Source organism: Scatophagus argus, chromosome 7 (assembly GCF_020382885.2).
Source record: "Scatophagus argus isolate fScaArg1 chromosome 7, fScaArg1.pri, whole genome shotgun sequence".
NCBI lineage: Eukaryota > Metazoa > Chordata > Actinopteri > Scatophagidae > Scatophagus > Scatophagus argus.
The window spans coordinates 6,672,271-6,690,429 of NC_058499.1; the positions used below are offsets into that span (position 1 = coordinate 6,672,271).

The 18,159-nt window shown below is 42.3% G+C and overlaps 1 protein-coding gene across 1 annotated transcript in view; it reads right to left on the reverse strand.

Annotated features, from left to right (window-relative positions):
* srpk2 (SRSF protein kinase 2) overlaps positions 1–18,159 on the reverse strand; it is a 59,444-nt gene that overhangs the window by 11,186 nt on the left and 30,099 nt on the right. The window contains exons 3-9 of the mRNA XM_046393972.1: positions 8,196–8,347; positions 6,141–6,249; positions 3,765–3,852; positions 3,205–3,292; positions 2,985–3,091; positions 1,361–1,526; positions 222–247 (exon numbers count right to left, since the gene is read on the reverse strand). Of these exons, the coding sequence (XP_046249928.1) occupies positions 222–247; positions 1,361–1,526; positions 2,985–3,091; positions 3,205–3,292; positions 3,765–3,852; positions 6,141–6,249; positions 8,196–8,347 (736 nt within the window). The remainder of the gene's footprint in view (positions 1–221; positions 248–1,360; positions 1,527–2,984; positions 3,092–3,204; positions 3,293–3,764; positions 3,853–6,140; positions 6,250–8,195; positions 8,348–18,159) is intronic.

The following is an 18,159-nucleotide window of genomic DNA, read 5'->3' on the forward strand; positions in this document are numbered from 1 at the left end:
TAAAACCAGTAAGGTATTGTTAAATTGCTGCAACGCTATTTATTGATACGGTTTATTACTGCAGTACTAAACCGGCTATACGGTACTCGTATAGCCAGACTTATCTACATGGTGATGGACGTGCTTTATGTACCTTGTTTTTCATTTTGTGTGCGTATTTATGTTTGTGTGTGTGTGTGTGTGCATTCCTCTCATTTCATACTCACATCTGTCGTACTCACCAGTTTGAGCTGGGGGGCTGTGCTAACTGACAGACAGAAAGGAAAACAACAACAATCAGAGGCTTGCGTGTGTCACCAACATCAATCCGCTACACAGCCGAGCTGCGTTCAGCATCAATACTGGAGGAGAAAATCATTTAGGTTTTGCACACCTGATACATACAGATTCTGTAGGTGAATTAAGAGGGTTGGGAACAAAAGAAGAAAAAGATCTTTCACACTCCCACAGCTTGGTTTTCTTTGTTCCAGATCCAGGATATTAACGGTTTATTCTTCTCATGCGTGACAATGTGGCTCCTATACGGGACAGAATTCTCTCACCTGAATCATCTGACACCACTCAAAATTTGGAAAATAAATAGTTAAGGTAGAGTAAGGCTTAACATGTATAAAGATATTTTTGGGTCCATTTCCAAACATATTTACAATTTAAGTATAATCAACTGTATTTCATATTTTTCATAAAAAGTCTCCACTTATGCATCCTGAAAAGTGGAACACAAAAACATTATTGACTGATTGATGGATTTCGTGTGTCATCTTCTGAGCGTTTCCAACTCAGCAGGTACAATAACATATCAAACAGCGTAAGCTTGTTACAACGCAAACAATTCAAAGTATGTTGCCATCTTTGTCCTGCTTGGCTTCAGTGTAGCTAAACCAGAAGTAATCGAAAATAAAAGGCATTTTGCTATGAAGCACGTTTGCATTTATATTAATGACATTAAAGCATTTATGTTGTCTCTTCACATTCAGTCACCACTGATCCCTCCTATTTTGACATTTGATGGTTTTGTACCTGACTTTAATTGCATTGAAACGTAAGCTGTATAACTGGCTACCCCAAGGCTCAAAATGACTCCTTCGGCTGATGCAAGCAATTGACAGCTCATGGCGGGGTTCACTGGGAGGGCGGGGTTCACCAGGAGGACGGGGTTCATGTAGAGTTTGTCAAGCAGGGTTTGTTTTTCTTTTTTCAGTGGAGGAATTTGGTGACAGAAGATGGAAAGCAAGAAATGTCTCTTTGAATGCAACGTAGGCTTCTCTGAGAATCCCTTTTCTTTACTAAGCATTTCAGTATTAAGCTTGCTCAGAGATTTAGGATCTATTTGAATTATCCACCTATTTGAAATTTGTACCTGCTGAACCAGATGGTGGGGGGGCTCCAGCTTTCTGCCACTCGGTGGCCTCCATGGCCATACGTCTGACGAAGGCATCATCTACACACATAAGGATGTTCTCCGGTTTGATGTCCGTGTGGATGATTTTACATTTAGTGTGGAGGTAGTCCAGACCCTGCAGGACCTACCAAACACAGTCAGAAGGACAGACACATTTTATTACTGAAAAACACACTGACATATCAAACCAAAAAATGCAAACAAAGTCTCTTGGCCAGTTCAGTTCTTCTCTTTCTCTCCCCCTTTCATTCCTTCTCTCTTCCTCAGAGCCAAATTAACCATTTCTTCTAATGCTCGTCATTTTCTGAGGATGGAGAAAAGGGGCTGTTGGTGTTTTTGTTTTGCTGTTTCTCTCATTTGTTTATGTGCAGAGGCTTTGAGATTGAAGTGGAGAACGGTCTCATTTAATTTCTACTCATCTTCAGACTCGGCTTTCAAGAAGCGGGAGGCTGTCTGTGGCTGAAATGGCTCAACAATTTCACATGCTCATCAGGTGGCTGAGGGAGAAAATGCCTCAAAGTCCTGGGATGGTGGTGGTATTGAAGTGTGAAGAGTGAAGTGCACAATAGCATGTACTTTATTAGCAGGCAAAGGTATTGGGTGTGAGTTTTGCTGTCTGAGTCTGTTAAGCTTTCTGAACCTCTTAATTTCAAGGAATTATAGACAGAAATACTTCTAGTCTCAGTACTGCAATACACGTGCATGAATCATGTTACAAAACGTTAGACGTTTTGTCTACTTTTCACAGGCTAGCAAAGCAATGAAGCACCACTGCTTCACATTACTAGCACATAGTAGTAGCTGTGTAGCTGAGAAAAAACAACAAGCATTTGTGGCCTGGAGCACAAATGTAAGAGAATCCACATGTGTCTATAAAGGCAGAAAAACTTCACATTTATAGATGTGAATATGCACAGAAAGCATTTCAACGCCACGTTCAACAGACAACCAACATCGTCACAGTGTCGGTTGTTTTCAGTCTTTCTGTTTCTTTCTATTTGTTTTTTGCATTTGCTCTAATTGTCAGGTGCACACAGGGCACGCATGCAAATGAGAGTGAACTGTCATGTGTAAGTATAAGTTAACCATTCGTGATCACACATTTATCATCATGATGATTGCAAAATGAAACCGGAGTTACTCTCAAATAAGGATAATGCTCCACTCAGGACCAATGTTTAAAAAGGGACAGTTCACCCCCAAATCACAAATACACACACACATTCCTCTTACCTGTAGTGTCAGTCACCACAAGCACCATCTAATTCCATTATATTCAACAGAAGGCAGACATTTCTACAGGTATTCAAAACTTGACGACTCAAACCATAATCTAGACGAATAGAGGAAAAATGTTCATTTTTCATTTGAGGGTGAACTGTCCCTTTAATAAACCAGTCACCATATTAATCTGTAATCCACCAGCACTCATAAGGAAATCTGTGTAATTTCACAAATACTGGACTGCAGGGATCAGATGCATCATTTATCCAAGTTTTGTGGGAATACAGTCAGAAATGTCTGAGGTATTGTGACATATACAAATAGATATGTGTGTGTGTGTGTGTGTGTGTTACCTTACCTGTCTGATGATGCTTTTGACACACGGCAGTGGCAGACCTTGGTAGTTGGATTTAATAATCCACTTCAGCAGGTGGTGGCCTAGCACCTCAAACACCATACACACATCTGGGATGGAGAGTCAAGGACTAACATTATCGTATCTCTCTCAAACAGACACACACACACACACTCACACACACACACTTTCTCTCTCTCTCTCTTTCTTCTGCTCGGGATACGTATGCCGTTGACTCCAGAGATCTTGAAGTCATCTATCAGCTGAACCACCATGTCCTTGTTGGGGTCGCCGGGGTCGCTCTCTCTCACCTGGAGGACAAGATGACAATCAGATGAATACACATGAGAAGGAAGAAAGAACAGAAGATTAAGGACAGACTGAGGAAGGATACGGGAGGGATATAAACCAAGAACACGGAAGGAAAAATGAGAGGAAAAAAGGGAAGGCTGATGAAAAGTGAAGAATGGGATGACTGAGAAGAGCAGGACTGAGGGACAGAGAGTTGAGAAAAAGAAGGGGACAAGCGAGATGGATGTGGAAGATTAAAAATGCTGAAAAACTGATTCAAAGATGACTGCCCTCTGCACCCACCACGCAAGATAAATGACCAGTGCATGTTCAGTGTTTCTTGTTAAGATAGAAAAAGAGTAAAGGAGACGCAAGGTGTGGAGAGGTGGGAAAGAAGGGAAAAGCAAGATGAGAAGGGACAATTAGGAGGAAAACGAATAAAGGAACAAACAGATGAAAAGCACTTAAATGTCAAACTAATCAGATCCTCACACATCGCAGCAGTTTGATCTCATCCAGGGCCGTCTCTGTGTAATGCTGGGCGCTCTTCACCACCTTCATCGCCACAAAGTTCCTCACTCTGTGAAGAGAAATACATCTCATTTCACTTTATACTGACTCACTCGCCGATGGGTCGTTATAGCCAGTAATTCTGATCAATGTGTCCGTGCCAAAGACGTTATAAAATGTCCCATCGCTGTGCCATCATTACACCTTTGCTCAGCTATCGTTCACACTGCCCACACCTCCAGCGGAAATGCAAATGTGGCGAGGTGGCATTTTATAACACACGGTTAACATTAACACTAATGGTAAAAGTTGATCATAATTAAAGCCTGCTGCACAACCCTTCTGCAGCACACCGAATGTTTTCAGCTGTCAGGGTTTTGTCCATCGATCAGCCACCATAGATACCAAGCATATAAAACAACATTATCTCTATTTAAAATAAAAAAACAATAATTACAAAACATTTAATATCACAAACATCTTTTTAGAGTATTTTTATTTTATATATTCTTATACAAATGCAATCATCTTCATCCACAAAAAAAGGTTGAAGCTCCATTTTAGAGCAACAAATCCTTTCGGTGTAATTTTTTAAACTCACTAAATACAGTAAATTGTTCTCAAAAACATACTGTTCCTATAATCCAGTGGACTCCATTTCTTCATGTGCACTCATTTAAAGCCTCTCTGGCTTAAATCCTGTTATGTTGTACGCTGCAGGGGTGCATCAGTACGATTTCTATCTCATCCCATCACTCCTTTAATGAATGAATAAATAAATGAGTGTGGTGGACACCTCTGCAATACGTGAATATCTACAGCACAAGAGAAAACAACGGAAAACAACTAAGTGGTGACATTCAAATACCATCATTATTTTTAGGTTTGTGCATGTTTAAATCATTTTGAGTCAGTCAGTGGTGAATCAGCAATGCACTCGGTGACTCAGTGAATGTAACTGATAGCTAAAACACCGAATTTTTTAATGATGAAGAAACTGGATTAAATGCAAATCAGGCACAACTGGCTGAAACGATCAAGCGCTAAAGTTCAGTGCGTCCCCCCTGCTGTGCTTCTGTGTTTCTTTCGGTCTCATTATAACACTGGCTCTGCATCTGCGTGATCTGATGTGTCTAGACAGTAAAAATAAATAAATAAATGAACTAGCAGCAATCACTGCTCTAATCTAAAACGTGAACAATGTATTGTGTTCAGGAATCAAAACAGACCAAACTCTGGCGCTCACTGATAAATGAGAAGACTTTTTATCTACAAGCGCAGGATTTTGTTCTTATACAGTAATAGGTCGAACATTAAGTACAACTAGTGCTGAAATGATCTGGCAACCATGATAACCATTATGGCACAATAACAACAATGCATAAAAAGTATATGGAACACAAAATCTAAATCTACCAAAACCATGAAAACCTGCAATAACTGACTTTTTGTCCACTTTGGGGTGGTGGAAACAACAACATTGACATATCATCACTTTTTAAGGTCACTTGACTTTATAGCAACTGCTTATTGACAAATCCAGCAGTTACAGAGCGAATCTCTCTTTTAGTTCTGTTCTTCCCGACTCCTCAGGGATGAAATCTGACTCTTTGGCTTTTAAACACTCCACCATGTTGAGGTTAACTGTGTCTGTCTGCTGTTCGGTGCTGAGCAGGTAGTGTGCAGTGGGCTTTTATGCGTTTTTTCAGTGAAAAAAACCCGCCCGCTGTGGCTGAAGACAGCGCTATGACAGAGAGCAAACCAGTAAAGTTCTGGGCCGGACGGCTAAACAAAACAGCTGAAGCCTACTTCAGTGAAGCCGAGGTGAGCTGCTGATTGGGGGCAGCCGTGGCCTAGAGGCTGGAGAAGCTGGTGGCTGGTGACTGGCTGGGCAGCGTGCTCACCAGTTTTACAACCACCATTAGTGTAATTAACACCAGTGATGCGAGTTAATGAGTTTGCGTGTGTGTGTGTGTGTGTGCGCGTGTGTGTGAGTCAGTGAAAGGTGAAACCGGGTTAACGATACTGTCATCCATCCATCCCGGTTGCCACGTGAACACAGAAACAACATCATAGTGGAAATAGACGGCTTTGGTGTCAGCGCAGGCTGGTTTTGATTGCAAACACTGTCATGGTGGCGTGCCAGATCCTGTCAGCAGGTGTGTGTGTGTGTGAGTGTGTGTGAGAGAGAGCAAGGTGAAGTGAAGGACTGCAAGAGGAGCCTTTGTGTGTATGTGTGTGATCGTGTTGTGTGTGTGCGGGGATTTTTTTCATGACACGCATGTGCTTATATGTGCCAAGTCTATATGCATGAGCCTATACTGTGTGTGTGTGTGTGTGTGTGTGTGTGTGACTCACTGTATGTCCCAGCATAGCCATACGGTGGAGAAGTGGCCCCACCCCAACTTCCTGATCACATGGTACCTCCCATTGAACAAATCCCCGATCTTCACCGGATGGTACCCTCCTGAGAGAGACGAGGAGAGAGAGAGAGAGAGAGAGAGAGAGAGAGAGAGAGAGAGAGATGAAGGTTACGGGCAACTATTAGTGATAACCAGGCCACAACATGAAATCCATTAGTGAGTAAGAAGTGCAGGGAGAGCAGCAGAGGGAGAGGGAGGTCAGAAAATGAGACAGGTATAAAAGGAAAAGGAAAAGGGAAAGGAGTGCAGAAGAACGGCACAATCATTGACAGTGGGAGGCCGCGTCTTGCAAAGCTGCGACGAACAACAAACGACCAAAGACAGCTGTGAATATGAGTGAATGTTTCGTTAAAGCAAACTGAACAAATGATCTACTATCAATTAATAATGTGAGTGGTAGTTTGAAAACATCTGCTTGCTATGCAGATTATAAAATGCTGCTGCTAAAAAAGAGCAACAAAAAGATTTATTGCTTTTCTTAGTCTTCTAAGACTGTAAACTGAATCAGTGATAAATTTGGACTGTTTCTCAGACCAAAAAAAGAAAAAAAAAGAACAGAGAAACTTAAGTTACAATCCCAGACAAGAATGTACTTTATCCTAAACTGAACTTAGGGTGTGTTTCACAAGCTGACAGCGTTTTTTACTGTCCTGAAGAATAAAAAATAAAAAAAAAATTCCATCCAGCCATTTTCACTCAACTTAAAGTTGAACACACTAAACATTATTCACAAGCACAAAGCTTTGTGATTTTTTTGTCCTGTGTACTGTTTTAAGAAAACAATTTCACTGTGACAACAGTTGCTTATTTAGTAACAGGAGCGCATACAAAACAGAGCAGTCAAACAAAAAAAATCAAAAATAGGCAAGAAAAATATGCATTTTAATCACATATGTGCTTCTGTAAATTCGCTTCAATAGCACTCAGAGTAACTCAGACTTTATGATCGTACACTCGACCAGCACCGTGACCGTAACCAAAGGGCTTTGAGAACAACAATCATGGAGAAAAAAAAGCAGCGCTTGTTAAGAGGTGACACACAAAAAAATATTCAGTAACTGTTTGTAATGCTTCAACCTGGAGATGAATATGTTGAAAAATCAAAATCCTCTTTGTTTTTTCTACAACGACTCGACCAGATGGAAAGAGTAAAGTCTCGCCTGCCAGGGTTACATTTGCTGTAGGTGTATTTTATTGAACATTAACTTGTATAAAATGTGTTCTCAATAAGATAGCACAGACACACAAGACGGGTGGGCAGGCCACAGTATGTACACAGAATACTACAAATACTACTACAGTCAGTGATAACAATAATAATATTTATGCATGTCTCCCTACAGGATTACAATGCGCTTCATGAGGATAATCACTTGTTTTTAGCAGAAAGCCAATGAAAAGCAACCAACACACATAACACAGATGTGATCTTTTCTCTTTTCTTTCATCTGGGTTTAGGGAGTTTTTTTGTGTATCGTCTAAAACAACCTCATAGAAATCAAGAGTTTTCCTCTAAGATGAGACACGAGCCATCTGAAACGTCGTGACGTAAGACAGCATAAAAATCAAGACATCACTGTGCGTTTTGAATGATAACAGCCAAATAAAATTCACTACAGATGCTGAATGATGTGTGTAATGTTCTACAGTGTTTACAGAGTAGGTGATACAAAGCTGTGTAATGAAAATGAACCTCTTGGCACAGCCTTTTGCATCCTGAGCCACTGCAGGACACGAGGCTGCCGCTCCTCTCTGGCAACAACCTAACAACCTTGAAACGCTGGAGTCACAACTATCATGCGTGTCACACTGATGGCTAGAGCGACACTGCTGCAAATCATGTCAGGAAGGAGGGAGGAAAGAGGAGAGGAGTTACAGACAGAAGCAGAGAGGGAGAGAGGAGCTCGCTGCTGATCTCTGTGCGACAGATGTAGACAGTGGAAGTAAATGACTGGGACAGATGACTTCGGGGCGTGCAGGTCTGTCTGACCTTTGCAGTAGTCTGCGGGATCCTCCTGCTCCTCATCGTCGGAGCCCAGGATCTCCTCCTCCGGCTCCGGGGCCCCTGCTGGCTCAGGGGGAGGCGGAGGGGGCGGCGGGGGAGGAGGGGCAGTCACCGGAGCTTTCTGCTGGGTCTCAGGCCTGTAAACACAACAGCAGGATGGAAATTAGGTAACCTGCAAGGTAAATTTGTCACTGGAAACCCACCTCCTGGCCTGATCATTTCACTTCCCCTACCTCTGAATCACAGCAAGTGCAACTGTAGACTGAACTTTAAGTGCAGATGACTAATATCAAAATAATTACTGTGGCTGAACGCCTTCACTCAACAGTGATTCATCCAGTTCTCAGTTCATGAATGCTTTTATATTTGCTGTTCTGAACACACTGTGTCAGGCAGGTCTTTAGTGCAGAGAGAGAGAGAGAGAATGAGAATTGAGGTGTTGCACGTCTGTGTTAGGATTAAATAAAAGAAGAACTGCAGCTGCTATCAATACTGAGCAAATAAAGATTAAGGTGGCAACTACAGAAGCTCATGTTCAATCGGCAGAACGTCCAAAACAATGGAGGTCATCAAAACAATAAACAAAGTGAACAATAAAATCATCAGATTTATCAGCACGGGAACATAATAGTTAGGTTCTGGTCCGGTTCGCTGCACACCAATAAAGCCCTGTTCAGTTATGTTATTTCAAGCATTTTCCGTAGGAGCCCACTAGCAGAACATACAATAAATATCTATTAGACTGAAGTTGGTGCAGAACTTTTTGGTGAATGGCAAGTGCCTTCTACTAAGAAGATTCAACTTGTTTTCATTGAAGATCAGAATTATATACTAATCTAAATATGATAAATGTGCTATATGCAATTAAACAGACTATTATCATAAACAATAAAACTGAATTAGAGCCCAGTCCATGGTTGACGCTGAGCTTATGCTGTTTGGAGCTCAGACACAAAATTTGAACCAACACCCACCCATCACCTCAGATATGAATCAGCAGAAAAAATGGACACCAGCCAAAACAGGAAAAACATCCTATATGTAAAAGCAATAAGTGCTCCTGTTGGAGGTCTCCTTGAAATTTATTAACGACATTGAAATAACGATACATAATGGCCAATAATGGCAGATAAGTTGATCAGACAAAGTTAGCTTTTCAGGGTTCATGTCCCTGGTCAGTCCTTGCTCCACTTCCTTATGCCTGCCTAAAATGGAACTGAGCCCATGAGAAGGAAGACATAAAAGAGGCTGCAGAGCACAGGCTGCCTCTTTCTCCAGGCCTGCTCGCCACTTTTCAAACGTTTAGCTGGCACTCTCATCCAGGGCGACTTACAATGATTGATCAGCCAGGGGATTGTGCGTGTTGCTTTAGGGTGTTGCTGTGGCACACAAGGCTATTTGTGGAACAAGCCTGGCTGCAACGTTTCTGTTTTGGGCCGATCCCACCAAACATCTACGACCAACATGCTGACGTGCTACTCATGTCAGGACACTGGAAACTATGGTGTTTTTCAGATATGTTAATACTCCCTGGTAGTCCCACCAGATCTCATGCATAAAATCTGTTTTGGTCTAATTAGCTCACTGCTGATTAGTATTCATGGGTCCTTCACTGCAGTAGTTCCCAACCTGAAGGTCAGGACTGTCCAAGGGGTTGCAAGCTCAGTCTGAGAGGTCAGAAAAAAACACTCATGCAAAATCACATTTATTTTTTCAGATGCTCGTCTAATCGCTCCCTTTATTTCTTGGAAACTGCTGGAGTTTTGTTGGAATTTTTCCAGCCTCTGAAAATGATTGAAATGCAACTGGACAAAAATAACTCAGGCTGACCTTAACCTATAGGCATATGCAAGCTGAGCATTCATTTCACAAGAAAAATAAAAAAAAAACTTTGGGAAACCCCTGCTTTAGAGTACTGAACACTAACCCCCATCAGTGTGTGCTGCACCTAGAGTACCCAGTGTGCAGGAAGTACCAAGTTTGTCAACATGTATTAGGAATGGAGAACTTACTTTGATTGAGGAACATTTCCACTTTTCATTGTGTTTCTGTCACAAGTCTGAAATGTTTGTGATGCGCTCCGAGGCGAGAATACACCTCACATTTGTCAGTACTCAGAAAATGGCTGACCTTATCAATCAATCAAACATTTCTTTATCGTGGCTCAGTCGAATTGTCACCTTCAGACCAACGCTCGCTGTTTCAATGACAGCCTGACGGAGTCTGACGGAGCTCGACAAACACAACGTCTCCCAGCACCAGCAACATGATCAAAAGCTAAATTAAGACAGAAAGTGTATCGACACATAAACACACAAAGCCAGCGATTGTGAGCGGTCGCAGACGCAGACACATGATGGAGCCTCTTGGTGCGTTGCCATGGCAACTGCAGAGCAAAAGGGAAAGGGGGGGGGGGGGGTTATCCAGGACGCAAAGTGTTAACATGGTGGCAAGGCCAAAACACACACAAATGCAAACACACACACACACACAAACAACAGCAATGGTTGTTCCGATGCAGCAGAGAAGGACAGAAGATAACTTGGCATTGAGATTTCATAGCTATTTTACAACTCTCTCTCACACACACACACACACACACACACACACACACACAGGACTGTGTCCTTGCAGTAGGATGCTGCTTCTTTACCAAAGCAGTCACGTACGGAGTGATACATCATGTCTATTAGCTTAGTGCTTTTATACAGCTCATCTTGCCATTGGCCGTACAAACACTTAGCCTCACATGACTCTGTGGACACAGAGGTAGCAACACGCCACGGGCTGGACGGGACAGGACAGGACAGAAGGAGGAGGAGGACGGATGGGGACAGAATAAAGATGAAATGTGTAGGTGAACAGACAACAAAAAAAAGAAGAAAAAAAACAGAAGATGAGAGAGAGACAAAGCGGAGGAGGAATCAGAATCAGAAAGGTGGGCAGAGAAAGGAAAAAAAAAGGAGGTTAGATACAGAAAGAAAAGACCTGTATAAACAGAAACACGTAGACAGAGAGAAGGACAGAAATATGAAAGGAAAACATCAGACAGAAACAACAGAGAGAGAATGATATAGAGAGAGACAGGTAAGAGACATACAGAAAAAAGAAGACATGGACAGCATACTGAGAGACAGACAAAACACAAGCAGAGACTGAAAAATAGAGAGAGGCAGAAAGACAGAAAGAGGGAAGGCTGACGGGCAGAGAGACCAGCCTGAATAAAAGCAGAGAAAAACCAAAGGCAGCGGGCAGAGGAAGAGGCGGAAGAGAAAGACAGAAAGACAAACAAAAGAGTGGACACAATCATGCAAGAAGACAAGCAAAACAAAGTGCGGCGCAGGCAGATTTGCCTCACAAAACCTTTGTACAACCTAACGCATGTGGGCGTGTGTTTTTATCAACACAGATCGATCCACACTGAGACATACTGTACATCATTCTACCTTAAATTACACTGAAAAACAGGTGGAGGAGGAGGAGACAGCATCAGTGCTGAGCAAGTGGAAAACACAAGCAGCAACAAACAGGAGGTTGACAGCAAGCTCATCTTTGAACACCAAAACGCAGCAGTGAACTAAGGTCGTTACCTTTAAACTGCATTTCTGGAATTAGTAATTGGTTTTGTTTTTGTTGTTTTTTTATCTGTTGTTATGCGGGCAGCACGGTGGTGCAGTGGTTAGTGCTGTCGCAACATAGCAAGAGGGTTCCACATTCGAATCCCGGTCTGGGCCCTTCTATGTGGAGTTTGCATGTTCTCCCTGTGCCTGCGTGGGTTTTCTCCAGGTACTCCGGCTTCCTCCCACAATACCAAAAACATGGCTACTCTACATTGCCCCTAGGTGTTAGTATGTGAGTGTGTGGTTGTTTGTCTTTGTGTGTCAGCCCTGCAATTGACTGGCGACCAGTCCAGGGTGTACCCCGCCTCTCTGGGGATAGGCTCCAGCCACCCTGCGATCCTGACGGATAAGCGGTATAGAAAATGGACGGATGGATGTTGTTGTATGCACCTTTATGCAATAAAAGGTGAGATGTCACATTCTTTTAATCAGATGCAAAACACAGCATGATCCAGAGAGTAACTTACTGATATAGACTGTCTTCCAAATACTGAATTATTTCAGCCCTCACGGGCTTTTGATGGCTGCCAAAGTCTACAGAAAACCTGCTAGACCAGGACTGCACTGCTGAAACTGTAACACTGCATCTCTTAACACCGTGTCCTTGTTTAATGGCCTCTACAAAAACAACTGATTTGTTACCTTTCCTTTAGAATTTCAAATCAGGTTTTTAATCTGTCACAGCAGGTACAACTATAATAAACAAAACTAGTGATTTTAAAATGTGCCACGCAAGCGGCTCGTCACACACCGGCGCCCTGTCACACCCTTGTGTTTCTCATCCAATAGCTGACACACAAAGCTTACCCTTAAGTCACCCTGCCACAAAGCCATTCAAGAACTTGCGTAACACAAAACAGCGCTTTAGTTACATTTAGGCACATGAGGAAATCATCAGCCCGCAGAGTGAGAGTCCTGACCTGGAGCCCTCTAGGGGCTTTGCCGCTCTGTGCAGTTGCTCTGATCATCTGATACTGATGTGAATGCGTCTCCACTACATTAGAGCCTGATGTGTCTCATCCAGACGCAGGGTTTCAGGCGAACCAATCAGCTATGATTGGTTCCCTCCTCTGGTTAAAGAAATCAATTTCTTTCAATCAGTCACTCGTTGGCGCTAATTTACACTCCAGGAGCATCAGTTTGCATCGGTTCAACCAAAGAGTGGAGTTCAACCTCATCTGTGTACAGTAAATATGACACTTTTAGCCCTCATCATTATTTATTTCTGATATACAACAATACTGCAATAAGTGATGTTTTTGCTTTTGCATTTGTATACGTGATCTTGTATTATGTGTGTTAGATTTTTTTGGATGTTTAATAATTAACAGTGTCTTGATATGGATGGATTGAATGTTTGCCACCACATCATTCAAACAAGTCTTTCTTTATAGAAAGACCAAAAGCAACAGGTGTAAGCTTACAGTATTAGGTATTCCTGAGCCTGGCCCCGTTTATCTTTGTTGATGCTGTGCCACAAAGGTTGACGACCACATCTCGTCATTTTCTTCATTGCAGCCATAGCGGTCACCTGTCTAGCCGCTAAAAGAACAAAATGAACCAGCACTTCTGAGGTTGGTTTACTCAACCAGCTGTATGATTGTCAGGATAAACACTTAAATGGTTCAGCTTGACAAGAGTGTGTTTGTTTATGTGTATGATCACCCTGCCTTGGGGCCAGTATGGGAGAAGCAAGTCCTGAAGAAGAAAGTCCTGCGTGTTCTAGTATTTTTATGGTCATATAAAAAGGAGCTGTGTGTGTGTGTGTGTGTGTGTGTGTGTGTGTGTGTGTGTGTGTGTGTGTGTGTGTGTATGTGCGTGCTTGTGCTGCTGAGCTTCCAAAAGCATCACTTTTGCAGAGACGCCTTTTTAAAACATGACATTAAATCCATATTTTAATGGAAATCCCCAGGCACAAACTATATTTGTAAAACACAATTTTGAAGCTGACAGCGCCATTCTAGTACATGTGATCGTAGAGCTCAGGTTGAGACAGGACTTTCTCAGTCTCTATCGTTGTACTGTGGGAGTAAATAACTTCAGAATGCGCCTTCAATATCTCGTCATGTGTGTGGACATGCCCAGACCGCCTCTTACAACCTAAGCCAAGTTTAAGTTTGATGCGCACAGATCTGAACACACACGCTGCCCATTTACAGTGTGAGCCTCTCAACTGTCACACCCAGCAATGGCATCTGTAGCTTCAGTGTTAGATTTTCAACAGACCGGCAAATTTTACTGCATCCTGGATCCTGCATGATTTACATGAGTACAATTCAGCATGCAGAGGAATATATAAAGATGATTTTTTTCTTCCCATGTGCAATTATTCACGTACAGTATGATATGATTAGATCAAGCGAGCCTGCTCTGAAAGGTCTGTCTCGTTGCTGTAGTCAGCACAGAGCAACGTCCAAGCTCCATCAGTCACCCCCGAAAAACCAGTCCTGTCATGCAGTCTCATCATCACTGCAGTGGAAATGGCGTGTTGTGCTGGAGGGACGGGGAGAACACTGAACAAGAAAACAGGTGTAAAACGATTTAATTTGACGGAATCCACGGGGAGGAGGTGAAAACTGAGACGCCACTGAAGGCCGGATTCTTCACCAGTCATAAAAAGCAATTTTCCTAACAGTAAATTCCTCATCATACCAAAGTGGGTACTCATGCCTGAACAGCTTTGCTGTTGTAAAATGCTGACTTGATGGGGCAGGGCAACAGTGTAGAGGTAAAACAACTTGTAGATTTCTTCTCAAATTTCTCCCGCATTAATGTTGGTATAAATACAGCTGAGTGTCAACAATGACAAGAATCTGCTGTCATCGTGACTGTTAACTGTGCATGGAGCTCTGGTTGATGGGCTGTGGACAGTGTGGGCAATTTAAAACACTCACTGTTGCATAGCTTGTCCACCAGAGAACAATGACAAAGAGATTTAAACATTGCAAAATATCTAATAGATCCACTATCTGTTAATTTTTTTTAAAAAAAGTACTATTATCAGATTTTTTTAAACTCCCAAAAACTGACATTGGCCTCAAAAGTGCAGCATCAAGCAAAGCTGCCCTACCATCATATATAACCCAAGTGTCCCTATTGAAATCAACAGTCAATATTTCCAGTTTTTAAAACACAATATTGTATATTTTTGTTAAGGTCAACAAATCCCCAAAAATAACTTCTGACTTCCTTGCCTCATTCCTACCTAAGACGTAACTTTTTTAACAAAAAGGGCCGTGAATATGCTGAACACTTTCATTCTTAAAGGCTAAATAATTTTATGTAAACACAAAGTGTTTAAATAGGGACTATTTTCAGCCATGATCTGGTTCTCATAGTGAGTATTTACAGCACTTAGGATGGCGTATGTGGAATCAAATAAACCGCAGCACCCATTGTTGTTTGGATGAAAAAACATGTAGCTCACTTCTGTCTTTTAATGGTATTTTCTAACAACTGTGGATGACTGTGGCACAGTCTGCTTCAGGTTTTAAAGCCAGAGCAGTAGGAATATGAGGCTCACTCTGTTTCACATCTACCAAGGCTGAAAAATAAGAAAAGTAAAAAATTTATTTTTCTTAAAAGCATCAGTGAAAAAAATGCCCTTTTGACCTTTTGACTTTGTATCAGCCTCGTCCTCCAAATAAGAAAACGTTATATTTCTGATGAGATAAAGAAAAGACTATTGTGAGCGGCAAAGTTTTCCTCATAAAAAAAATTATCAACAAGGTTAACAGGTATTCCTTAGCAACAGGAGCATCGTCCTCCACTGTCAGTGTTAAGGCGTGGGTTTCAGAGCGCAGGAGTCCTTCATCTCTGTTTAACCATTCCAACGGTGGTGTCTCCACCTCTGATTGATTCATCGTTAATCTTTCATTCTCTCCGTCTCTCCATCTTGGCCCGTGTCGGCAGGACCGCTGACTCATTCTCTTCTCTCCCCCAGAGTCTGTGTGGAGAACTGAGATCTCACCGCTATTTTCAGGATGCAGCCTACCGTCACTGGCTGCTCTGCCCCCACATAACCTCTAGCTGCGCATTATGGTTCTGCAGGATCCTGTTTCATGCTACCAGCCATCGGTTCAATACATTATCATGAGGTGCAAGACAGTATACACCAAGAATGTGAAATGTATAGCTGCTGCATGAATTTCTGTTTGGGTTTTAGTAGGATTTTCACCAGATTAACACCATGAACGAACCACCAAGGTGAAGCAAAAAGACAAGAAGCCCAGACATGCCAACAGTCAAAGATTCAGGTGTGTTATATGAGCAGCGCCTAAAGTAACCTCAAGCCATAAGCCTACAGCATAGAGATCTGGCAAACTCGGTTCTTTCTAACTCCACCCAGCCAGATTATTTTTTACTTTCAAGCTTGTAGTCTTCAGCCCCACCCAACAAGTGACACGACGTGAGGCAATTGATCAGACTTCATGTTTTATCGGGTACGTAGCTCAGATGATGAGTTTGACTGAGTGTCTCTCCCCTCCGATAGCCTCAAGCCTGTCATGTATAGTGTGATGTTGTGTTAGTAATACGACAATATTGTGTAAATAATCCTGCACCTCAAATCATTTCTTTCCATTTTCACTTTGTCATAATAGACTTTGGTAAAGCACCTTGATGCTGGTTGCTACCCGCTGCAAAATAAAACCTCTGAATGTTTTCATTTTGAGTGCAAATTTTTTACCAAGAAAGACCCAAAGCATAACATAAACAAAGTTGAACATGAACTTGACTGACACCATTATTTTGTTTTTCAAATGTTCTCAAGATATTGCAACAATATTGTCACATGTGAGAATGTGACGACCGTAAGCCTGACACTCCTGTGTTAACGTGGTTTCAAAGAAGTAACGTCCCATAGCTCTCAGTGACTAAAGACCACTGACCTCAGGGAGCACGAAAGAAGTGAAGGGAAAGGAACATGGGGGGGCTCTGCTAAGTCGGTAAGTCTCTACAATCTGCATTTCCATTATGTTGTGCTGCACGGATCTTACTGTCGCCTAGAGAGGCCAAGTAACTCCCAACAATGCAGGTACGCCACAAAATGAGCACAGTGAAGTCGTGCTGGAATGCCGTGTGCTGTATGTTTGGAATGTGCTGCGGATCTGCTGCTACACTCAAGTGTGCGCTGATGACTCCTCTGTCACCAGATGCATGAGCGAGAACAAAGCAGAGGAGCACAGCAGTCCTACAGAGAGATTAATTAAAAGGTGTAATGAGATCAACTTGCACCTGTAGCAAGACCGACGGGCTCGCAGGTCGATTTTCCCAGTGAGTCTACATCTGTAGCTAAAAGGCGGCAGAGATGATGGAATCTTGCAAACCAAGAGATAAGTTGTTATCATTACCGGATTATCGTATAATAAGTCTTACTTATTCATTGTACAGCCCTTTTGCAGCTACAGTTGCACAAAATTTGATTTATTTTTCATGTATTCACATATTTGAATTTCCTAGTTATTCTTCATGTTAAGATTGCCTTTTTCATCTACCTCTTGCTCCCTGAGTTACCATATCGACTCAGTTTCCTTCACGGGGATCAATAAAGAAGCTTCACCACAAAGGTGCTCCACAGTTAGCTCTGAGAAAATATAAAATATACACAAACCAACTTAATGAATGCACTGATGAATATGCGTCTCATCAATAGACATGCGTCCTGCTGAGATGTCGTTACACATGACAATGAAGCGGGACCCCCCTCACTGCATGTCACTCTGGATAAAAGCATCAGCTAAACGGCAACAATCTGAAAAGTAACAACAATTACAATGCAGCTGCAGGATTTCGTGCAGCTCTCTGTGTTCAAGCTTGATACTATAGCTTCTAATTAATAGACAGAGAAAAACATAAATACTCTTTGCGCCGCAGGGCTCAGGTCACACCAATCTATAGAGGATGAATCGACTCCCGCTGTAATTCCCAACAGGCAGCCGATGGATACAAGGCCACACGCTACACTGCACCGACTGAACTCTACAGCACACATACCATAGCATAGCATACATGTAGACCCAGCAGCACAAATGCAAACATGCTTAAAGATGACAGGTAACAAACACTAATGAACTAAATCCATACAATCCCCTACAGCACACACAAATATAGAGATGTTGGTGCGCTAAAATAAACTCGCAGGAGGCAGCCACCCATCTGTGACTGCATGGAAAACCCTTGTGATAAAACCGGTTGACTTGGAATAAAATTTGCATCGGAAAACAGGAGCACTGCACTACATGGCTGGTGGGGTGGCATATGTGTGCGTGTGTTCAGAAAACACACACACACAAAGCGCCTTGAGGCAGTGGAAGTCAAGTGACAAGGCT